General features: G+C 34.1%; 1 protein-coding gene across 1 annotated transcript; it reads right to left on the reverse strand.

Annotated features, from left to right (window-relative positions):
* Positions 1-7,531: 7,531 nt before the first annotated feature.
* LOC126881330 (uncharacterized) lies at positions 7,532-10,956 on the reverse strand. The gene is made up of 2 exons (XM_050645550.1): positions 10,717-10,956; positions 7,532-10,031 (listed from the first exon to the last, which is right to left on the reverse strand). Exon 2 carries the CDS (start codon positions 10,010-10,012, stop codon positions 7,619-7,621), a length of 2,394 nt encoding a protein of 797 aa, XP_050501507.1. The 5' UTR covers positions 10,013-10,031; positions 10,717-10,956; the 3' UTR covers positions 7,532-7,618.
* Positions 10,957-11,443: the final 487 nt, after the last annotated feature.

Genomic DNA, 11,443 nt, shown 5'->3' on the forward strand with positions numbered 1-11,443 from the left:
TAAAGAATGTAAGAAACTGGACAGGCGTGGATATCCATTAATTATTAAGAATAGCTCATGTTAGATAGAATATTGCTATAATTTTTGCCAATGTTCAGTAATGGAGAAGGCAAGTACCTTAAGAAAAAGAAAAAATATTATGATATTCAGTGAGAGATATGTTAGCGGTTGTTGTGCAACTCATAAGGTAAGTAGTTGAGTTAATTGTTACTTTCAAAGTAAAAATGAGATTCTGTCATTAAAAAACGTTTTAGACGTTTCTGATTGTGTTATATATTTAATATATTAATTATGTATATGTGCTATAAGCTCAATTTTACATTAAAACACTTAAAACACTTATCCGTGCCTTTAAAAATGTATTGGTGCTTTTATATGTATTTGAAATGTGACGGCACCACATAAGTTAAAGAGTTAAAAACATTCAGCATAAACAGAGACCAAACTGTTCTCCGTATCTTAACTTTTATACCGAAAATCAATCCAGAACTTGTCCGAAACTTTTTACCCGTCGTATGCGAAGGATCAAAATTGTTATGTAAATGCCTTCTTGTATGTAAATTTCGAAACTTAAATGAAAGTTAAGTTCGGAATTATACTCGTTCTTTGTGACATGGGAAACGTATCTCACGATGGATTTATAGCGATTTTGTCGGAGATTTGCATACATCATTGTTGAAGTTTGGTTCACAATGTGTACAACGCAACCGAACTAAAGGGTGTACCTGTGAAATCTATTTGGAATATATTTGATCTAATGTCGACTGGTAGGTACCTACCTATAAGGCTGTAAGTATTCAAATATAGTTGCGGTGTTGGAAACAGAATCTAAAACTTTTATATCATATGATATTTACATTGCAAATTTTAACATCATTTGGATATTATTCTTTCATATTTTTTCTTGTATTATAAATAGCTGTATTGTGGGTAAAGACTTTCTCACGACTCCGGGAAGAAAGACGGAAAGGGTTCAGTTTAGGATTAGGAAATAAATGCTAATCTCAAGTGCTTGGAATCTAAATTATTTATTATTACAGAAATAGGTCTGGATCCCGCGTATGAAAAAAAAGTTGATTAATAGCAAGCTGAAAATTTGTTAATAGCTTAAGGGTGTCTAGTTGGACAAACTTTGATATATGGGAACGCTGGAACAGGGGAAGTTTTAATTGTGGAACAGGTTAAAAATTTGGAACGGTCAGACCACGAAAACGGCACATGTATTTTGTCCGACAGAACAGACTTAAACTCTCCGAACAGACATTAAATTCTCATGCAAAAATGAGACTGCTATTTATCACCAAATGGGCGTTTTAATGAGTGGAACATGTAGAATATGTCAAATGACAGGAATTGTGACAAGTAATAAATAGCAGTCTGATTTTTGCATGAGAGTTTAATCTCTCTTCGGAGAGTTTAAGTCTGTTCTGTCGGACAAAGTAAATGTGCCGTTTTCGTGGTCTGACCGTTCCAAATTTTTAACCTGTTCCACAATTAAAACTGCCCCTGTTCCAGTGTTCCCATATATATATATATATAACAGCGCTAACAGGCCTTATAGGCCTACGGCTTCTAAATTCTGGATAATATTTCTCCATTCTGTTCGGTCCTCTGCACTCTTTCTCCAGTCCTTCACCCCGATTTCTTCCAAATCCCTCTCTGCAGCCTCTAACCATCTCTTCCTTGGTCGACCTCGTCTCCTTTTTCCCAATGCTCTGTCATTCAATATTCGTTTGACGTTTCTAGTTTCTGGCATTCGAGTAATATGTCCCAGCCATCTAACTCTTTGGGCTCGTATTTTTGTCGTTATTTTTGGTCTCCCATACATCCTCATTACTTCTTCATTTGTTCGTCTCCTCCAGGTTTTCTCCGCTATCTGTATACCTCCAAAAATTTTTCTCAGGATCTTCCTTTCCCATATCTGTATCTTCTTCTCCTCTTGTTGATTCATTACCCACGTTTCGCTCGCATACAACACTGTGGGCCGTATTATCGTTTCATACATTCTGATTTTCGCGTTTATTGATACATTTTTTGCTTTTAATATCGTGTTTAAGGCACCCACAACTCGACTTCCCTTCAATAATCTTTTATCTATTTCTTTTTCTTCCCTTCCAGTACTGGTTACAGTCACTCCCAGGTATTCGAATTCTGCTACTTCCTTAAATTTATATTCATCTCCTTCTCCTTTCATTTTTATATAGTTATCCTCTTTATTTATATCTCCTTTCATTACCATGTATTGTGTTTTTCCTTGGTTGATTCTTAATCCATACCTTTTTGCTTCCGCTTCGAACTTTTGGAATATTTTTTGGAGATGTTCCTTTGTTCTTGTTAGGATGACTAGATCATCAGCGTAAGCTATAAACTGCTGTCTGTTGTTAAATATGGTACCGCTTGTATTAATTTTTATCCTTCTTACTATGTGTTCTAGTACCAAGTTAAATAAGTCTGTAGATAGAGGGTCACCCTGTTTCAGTCCTTTATTCACTGTGAATTGTTTTGAAAAATTTCCTTCTAGTGTTATCCTGTTTTTTGTATTGTTGAGCGTCATTCTCACTAATTTAACCAGCTTTCCTGAAATACCCAAGGATCTCATTGCTTCATATAGCATATCTCGGTCTACTGAGTCGTAAGCCTGTTTAAAGTCAATGAACAACATGTGTAGTCCCAAATTTTGTTCGTAGCTGTTGTTCTGTATTAGTTTTAATAAACATATTTGATCTGTTGTTGATCTTCCTGGTCTAAAACCTCCTTGGTATTCTCCAATGATCTTATTTACCTCCTTTTGCAATCTATTTCGGATGATTTTTGCAAGTATTTTATAGGCCACTTCTAATAGCGATATTCCTCTATAATTTTCGCAACTTGTTTCATCACCTTTTTTGTAGATTGGACAGATGAGTGCATTGTTCCATTGTTGCGGCATTTCCTCTTTTTGCCAGACTGTTAATATTAGTCGGAAAATTTTTTCTTGCAGCTTTTCTCCTCCTACTTTAAAAATCTCTGCCGGAATTCCGCTTTCTCCTGCGCTTTTGTTATTTTTTTGCTTCAATATTGCTTCTTTTACTTCTTGTAGTGTAGGTTCTTCTTCACGTTGTTGTTCTGTGTTATCCTGTTCATGTTGTTTTATTTCCTGGGGTTCTGCTTGTTTATTTTCATTTAATAGTTCTTCAAAATACTCCGCCCATCTGTTCAATTTTTCTGTTGTTTCTCCTAAAAGCACACCGTCTTTACCTCTACAATAACTTTTTTTACTCTTTGCAGTTCCTCGAGATTTTTTTACTTCTTGGTAGAAATTTCTTATTTCCTTGTTTATGTATGATTCTTCTATTGTTTTCAACTGTTTGTCAAGATGTTCTCTTTTCTTTTTTCTGCAGATTTGTTTTACTTCTCTTCTTGCCATTTTATATTTTTCTGTAGTATCCTGTGTATTATTTTTGTCTTTTTCTATTTTTGCTTTATTTCTACGTATCAATGCTATTTTACAATCCTCGTCAAACCAGTCTCTTCGTTTCTCTGCTTGTACTTTTCCTAGACATAGTTCCGTTGCTTCTGTCATCGCTATCTGTATATTCCTCCATTCTTCATCAATATCTTCTGCGGTGGGGTAACGAAGTCTTTTATTTATCTCTGCCACAAATTTGTTTGCCGTTTTTTCTTCTTTAAGTAATTCTATCTTGTATGTTAATCTTTCTTTTGCTGTTCTTGGGTTTCTTGGCAGCTCTTGTTTAAGTTTGGCTATCGTTAGAATATGATCGCTATTGGTATCTGCCCCTCTGTAGCTTCTGGAATCGGTAATTGCTCTGATATGTTTACTTTCTATTAATACGTGGTCTATCTGGTTTTTTGTCCTTCCATCTGGAGATATCCAAGTTATCTTATGAATATCCTTATGGTCAAATCTTGTGCTTACAATTTTCATTTTATTTTCTGTTGCAAATTCAATTAATTTTTTCCCATTTTCATTTGATTCCTTATGCAAACTTTTTCCACCCGTTATACTTCTGTAAATCTCTTCTCTTCCTATTTTGGCATTCATATCTCCTACGATTATCTTTATGTCATATTTCTGAATTTTATCCATCAAATTACTTAGCTTCTCATAGAACTCTGTCTTGGTTTCTAGGTCTTTTTCTTCAGTGGGGGCATGTGCATTAATGATGCTAATTTTTCTGTACTTTCCTCTTATTCTTAAATAACATATTCTATCTGATATTGCTTGGAAGTCTATAACTAATTTACTTATTTTTTCTGTCACCATAAATCCAACTCCAAAATATCTGTTTGTCCCGCCACTCTTAAAAAAGGTTCTTTTTCCTATTTTGACTATTTCAGTTCCCAACTGTTTTGTTTCTTGTAAGGCCAGGATGTCTACTTTGTAATTCTCCATAATATTATCTAAATTTTTTAAGGCACCCTCTTCGTACGTACTTCGTACATTCCAAATTCCAATTTTTATTATTTCCTCATGTTTTTCTTTATTTGTATCGTTTTTTCCCTCATTTTCCAAAGTCGTTATTCCTTTTTTTGCCATGTCAATACCATATTTCAGCCGCTGTTCTTCGTTTATTAGTTTTTTGAATTTTCTATCAGCTGTTCTCTCTCCTCGTCCCATATCCAGATTTTGCCATTTACTATTAATTTCTTGTAGCCGATTTTCGTTTGCTTACCTTTGCTTCTTTCTTCCTTTGCTATTTTAGTTATTTCCTTTTGTATTTCTTTTTCTTTCGATGTCAAATCGTTGTTTATATAGATACGGTCTTTATGCTGTTTTAGTTTACTTTTCTTGTTTAGGATTTCCATTTTATCCGTGAAAGTTTCTGTCTCTATTGCGCATACTGTTTCTCCTATTTTTGTTGCACTTCTTAGTTTTATTTGTGTTTGCAACTCTTGGGCTATGAAATTTTCCATTTCTTCTTTTAATTTCTTATCATCATTTGTTTGTACTTTCAACCCAGTTACGATCAAGCTTTTCTTTTTGCTAAATTTCTCCAGTTGCTCCATTCTTTCATGTAGCAATTTTACTTCTTTTTTTAGTTTTTGATTCTCTACTTTTACATCCATTAACTCTTTATTGGTTTGTTGTTGTTCTTTTCTTATTTGTTTTATTTCCTGAAGCATTTCATCATTTTTATTCATGAGCTCTCTCATCATCGTAATCATAATATTTTCCATGTCTTCATTTTTTTCGTTGCCTGCTTTGCTTGGTGACCGTTTTGTAATTTTACTTCTATTAAAACAATCATCCAAGTTTTCTCTTTTGCGTTTCGTTTCGTCATCGGTTTCACTTCCTGTGTCATTATTCTTTCTTTCCATTTTCTAAAAGTGCCCCGCTAAATGTTACAATTAGAAAAATCTGTATAGAATACAATATAATCCCGTCGTATGCGAAGGATCAAAATTGTTATGTAAATGCCTTCTTGTATGTAAATTTCGAAACTTAAATGAAAGTTAAGTTCGGAATTATACTCGTTCTTTGTGACATGGGAAACGTATCTCACGATGGATTTATAGCGATTTTGTCGGAGATTTGCATACATCATTGTTGAAGTTTGGTTCACAATGTGTACAACGCAACCGAACTAAAGGGTGTACCTGTGAAATCTATTTGGAATATATTTGATCTAATGTCGACTGGTAGGTACCTACCTATAAGGCTGTAAGTATTCAAATATAGTTGCGGTGTTGGAAACAGAATCTAAAACTTTTATATCATATGATATTTACATTGCAAATTTTAACATCATTTGGATATTATTCTTTCATATTTTTTCTTGTATTATAAATAGCTGTATTGTGGGTAAAGACTTTCTCACGACTCCGGGAAGAAAGACGGAAAGGGTTCAGTTTAGGATTAGGAAATAAATGCTAATCTCAAGTGCTTGGAATCTAAATTATTTATTATTACAGAAATAGGTCTGGATCCCGCGTATGAAAAAAAAGTTGATTAATAGCAAGCTGAAAATTTGTTAATAGCTTAAGGGTGTCTAGTTGGACAAACTTTGATATATGGGAACGCTGGAACAGGGGAAGTTTTAATTGTGGAACAGGTTAAAAATTTGGAACGGTCAGACCACGAAAACGGCACATGTATTTTGTCCGACAGAACAGACTTAAACTCTCCGAACAGACATTAAATTCTCATGCAAAAATGAGACTGCTATTTATCACCAAATGGGCGTTTTAATGAGTGGAACATGTAGAATATGTCAAATGACAGGAATTGTGACAAGTAATAAATAGCAGTCTGATTTTTGCATGAGAGTTTAATCTCTCTTCGGAGAGTTTAAGTCTGTTCTGTCGGACAAAGTAAATGTGCCGTTTTCGTGGTCTGACCGTTCCAAATTTTTAACCTGTTCCACAATTAAAACTGCCCCTGTTCCAGTGTTCCCATATATCAAAGTTTATCCGACTAGACACCCTTAAGCTATTAACAAATTTTCAGCTTGCTATTAATCAACTTTTTTTTCATACGCGGGATCCAGACCTAAAACTATAAAGTTAAAATCGAGCTTTTTCTTCTTTAAGTGTCGCCTCCCATCGGAGGTTAAATATCATTATCACTGTCTTTACTATGTGTACCACTACTCTGAAGAGTTCTATAGAACTGCATTTAAACCAGTCCTTTAAATTTTTTAATCATGACACCCTCCTTCTTCCTATACTCCTTCCTCCTTTTATATCTCTCTGTATTATTAGTCTTAGCATTTCATGTCACTGTCCCATCATTACGGGTCTCAGATATTATAACTTTCTTATTTTTATGGTGTTTATTATTTCGTATTTTTTGCTCATTTCACGCAATACTTCCTTGTTCGCTTTCTTCTGTGTCCATGCTATTCTAAGCATCCTTCTGTAACAACACATTTCAAATGACTGTAGCTTATTTATGTGTTCTTGCTTTAATGTCCAGCTTTATGCCTGGTTGTACCAACATATCTTAAGCTTAACACGTGCTTTAAGCTCAGCTTTCAAGCATACGTATTGCACCATAGAGTCTTAAATCAATTTTCAACGTGCCACAATGGATTACCACATTGATTATTTAGATAAGAATCGAGAATTATGGTGCAACGTAAGTGAGACTTAAAGCAGCCCTATCTATAAGGTGAGCTGCATACATATACAGAACACATCTTAAGCTTAAGACATACCTTAATCTCAGCTTAACGTAAGAGCACCGAATTCCGACCGGTTATAAGTGGTATATATAAAATTGTTTGAAAGATCAATTCCGAATCATTGAAATTTAAAGTAATTCTGTCTATAAGCTATTATGCATTATTAATTCTTACTAGAGCCAAATTTATAATAATAACAGTAGTCATTTCAACAAAATTGCTTATTTAAGAAACCAAATGCAAAAATTTCGCAAATAGCCGTTTTCCGTCCACATTAATGATTTTTTCCCAATTCCGTCCACAAGAGTACCGTTATCCGTCCTATTTATTTAGTTATGACAAAAAAAAACCCATTATGAATAATTTTTAAATAAATTTGCAAAAAAATGGCCAAAAAACAAAACAAATAATTTAAAAATAAGTTTTATTTAAGTACAAAGTTTTGAAACGAACTTAATGACTGCAAATGAATTAAATAATAAAAAAAAAAGACTTCATTTTTTTAGGTTTTCAATTTCTGGAACTTCATAGGCGCCGCGTTTATTTATGAGTGAAGGTCTCGCAATCTTACAAACTACATCATCAAAGTCATAATTTAAAATGTCATCTCTATCTGGCCATTTCCAGTACTTTCCATTCATAGTCATACTTTTAACTCTCAAAGTATCATTGCTTCGTTCCAGAACTACACCAGGGAAATATTCACTGTCGTACTGAACCAACACAAAATCGTCCTTTGAATATATTTCTATATTCTTTTTATTTATGTTTTCCGTATTATTATTACCAGTATCTATGCCTGGTGTGTGTTTTGGAGGACACTTTTTCTTTTTTGCTTGTTGAATCTCTGTTTTTGCTTTCCTCTTTCGGATTCGTTCACATTTCTCATTTTCTTTTTCCTCTTTTTCTTTTTTGAGTCTTCGTTGATGTTCCATAAATTCATCACTTATAGCTACTGTAGGATAAATCTTTGGTTTTTTCCTTTCCTTGGTGTCTTCTGTGCTATTATTTTTTTTCTTTGCAGAACTTTCCGGCCAAAATAGTGCTTTTTTGAAAGGTGTTGGATATTTACTATTATTCTCTGATGTTGTTGTAATTTGCTTAAGTGGGGTTTTTTCTTGATTTTGTACTTGTCTTTTTTGATCAGAATAAACTATACCTATTGAATCATCTTTTAATGGGCTATTACAAGGAGTTGTGTTTACTATTTTGTTCTTAGGTGGTGTTTTTTCTTGGGGTGAACTTACTGCTAAATAATAGTCTATATTCTCACAATCATTGTTCTTGGATGCTGATGGACCAGGTTTTGGCGAACTAGAATTGCTATTCTGTGAAGGAATTAAGACCAATGCTCCATCTGCTTTGACTGTAGCTTCAATTGTATCATTATTGCAAAACCAAAAGTTTTCATCGAAGTGTATGTCAACAATGGTCTCGTTAGCAGCATTAATTGGCAAATTGTTTTCCAAAGTTTTATCATGATCGACATTTTGTGGATGAAGACTCTTCCAGAAATCATACAATGCTACATATTTTTCTTCTAGTTGGGCCGCTGATTCAGCAATCCTAAAACGGTTAACAACCTCTGGCTTTAAACGTATCTCTACCTCTCGAAGTAGTTTAGAATCATAAACATTAACAGTTGTAGTGGATGTTGATTCAGTTATTTTATCATCAGAATCTTTTTGTTCTATTGGTTTTATTAATTTTGAATAATCAATGCGATTTTCGTTAAACGGAAAGAGTCCACATGATTCAAATGCACTTTTTATTATCGATGTACAGACTGTAGCCTTCAAAGTTTTGTCTAAGAGTTTTGCAAACTCAGCCCGTTGAAGTTTTCTTCCGTTATTCTCCATACGCCAAGATCGAACATCTTTTCGCCAGTTATTTTTAATGGGATAAAAAACACCAACATCTAACGGCTGTAATCGGTGAGTTGCGTTGGGGTAAAATGCTGTTAAAATAATACCTTTTTCTTTGCAGAATTCAGTAATAGGCAGATTGATGTGGGAAGAGTGTCCATCCAGAAACAATATCACTGGGAGTGGAACACTGTTCTTTTCCAACCAGGGAAAAAATACATTTGTAACGTATTCATAAAATGTCTCACTTGTCATCCAACCAGATTCAGAGTGCCCAACTCCCCACTGGTTTGGCATGTTCGTTATTATTGCAGCTGACACATACCGTTTGTAGGGATACAAAACTAATGGCGGAGGTACAGAACCATCAGCTCCAACAGTTAGCAAAACTGTAAGACATTCTTTTTCGTCATTAGCTATGCGACTGTATACCTTTTTTGCACCTTTTCTAACCAACACTTGTTTTTCTTGAGGGGATAAATAGAAACCACTTTCATCACAATTGAATATTCTCTTGGGGTTTTCAAGAATGTGTAAAAAATTCATTTTTGTCATATAATCCCGAACTTGGGTAAACCAATTTCTTATATTTTGTTCCGTAACTGCGGCTCTACAAGAAGATAGTGATTGTGGAACACGTTTTGAAATTTCTGGATGACGAGCGAGAAAACCATTGTACCATTTTTTACCAGGTATGTAATTTTTAAATGGGGTTTTTCGTTTCAAATTTTGAATTAGTTTTGAAACAGAATCAACAAGTTGAGATCTTGTTACCGGGAATCCCACGTTACCCATTTCGATTATCCATTTTATAATCAAGTCTTCTTCGGAACTGGACAAAACTGTTGGCCCTCCAATATTGCCCGGAGTTTTGTACTTTTCTTTCATAGTATCTAACAAAGTACTTTTAGGCACATTGTATATTTTGGAGGCTTGTCGAATACTTAAACGTTTCAAATTAATATCTTCTATAGCTTTTTGGATATTCTCTCGGGGATACTTCATCCGCTTTTTGTATACCATAGTTGCAGATAATAAAAAACTGAAAAAAAAATATTTTATTAGTTTTTATTTTATGGGGTCGGTAACAGGAGTTTGAGGTAGCTCTGTCCGTCCACCATGGACGGATATAGGACAGAAGGTTCCTGTGTCCGTCCAATTCCTTTAAATGAGTTTTACTAATTAGATAGTCATTTTTATCATACTTGATAATACAAACTGAGAGGAAGAACTACCATAAACATTTTTTACAAATAAAAACTAAACCAAACTTACACATTAAATCTAGAATAGGTAATAAATGCATCATTCTTGGGTTAAATTTTAAATTGAATTTTCGAATTCACTTAATAGTTGACACTAATTTTCTTAAAATGAGTTGTACCTATAATAGGTCGTATTTAGGTTTTTAAACGGAGCAAAATATATATTATGGTTAAAATATGTCGGATTATATTATTTAACTAAGACTTATATTTACAAAGCGTTTGAAACTGAAGGAGTTAATCCCTAATACCGTCCGCTAGGACGGTATCAAGAACCCCTTGATATTCTGCATTACCCTATTCCGTCCACTTTAATTTCGGTAATAAAATCTATTGTTCGAAAAAAATTACAAAAATATATGTATATTTACAATAAATAAATATGAAAGATTCTAATAAATAAGTAAAAACATAACTGTTAAACGTAGTATCTATAAAATATGGAAAATAAGTATTCCTTACCTTTATGTTTTTTTGGAATCAGTATAGCTTAAAACAAGACATGCACTTGCAATGAACTGAATCGCACTGACAACAGTAAACGTAAAATGTCTGCGTGCTAAAAGTAGAATGAGTGGGGATATAACCTATCAAAAATTCTACTCGGCCGTCTGATTGCGACGAAACTCTGAGGTATAGAGCGCAATTTCTTTGTCGGACGGAATTGGGAGACCGGACGGTATACGGTGCTTTTACGTTACTAAATATACGCATTGAACCATTGAGTCTTAGATCAATTTTCAGCTTACCACAATGGATTGCCACGTGGATTAAGATGATGATAATCAAGAATTATAGTACAACGTAAATGAGACTTAAAGCGGCCCTATCTATAAGATGAGCTGGGCTAAGCTGGAGCTTAAAATTTATTGATGCATTAATGCCTGGTTGCACCAACATTAAGACATGCCTTAAGCTCAGCTCACGAAACATACGCGTTGAACCATTGAGTTTTAGATCAATTTTCAGCTTACCACAATGAATTGCCACGTGGATTAAGATGATCGGAGTCGAAAATTATAGTGCAACGTAAGTTAAACTTAATTCCGTTTCTATAAGCTGAGCTTGGCTAAGCTGGAGCTTAATATTTGTTGGTGCAACCAGGCATAAGTCCTTATTGCGTTATCGAAAACACGTAGCATCTCAAAGCTCTTACTCTCAGTTCCAATCTAAGGTCTTTGTTGCAGAG

Source organism: Diabrotica virgifera, chromosome 3 (genome assembly GCF_917563875.1).
Source record: "Diabrotica virgifera virgifera chromosome 3, PGI_DIABVI_V3a".
NCBI lineage: Eukaryota > Metazoa > Arthropoda > Insecta > Coleoptera > Chrysomelidae > Diabrotica > Diabrotica virgifera.

What these genes read in the sequence shown, in the direction of transcription:
- LOC126881330 (XM_050645550.1), bottom strand. Translation starts at nt 10,012, where the DNA reads ATGGTATACAAAAAGCGGATGAAGTATCCCCGAGAGAATATCCAAAAA.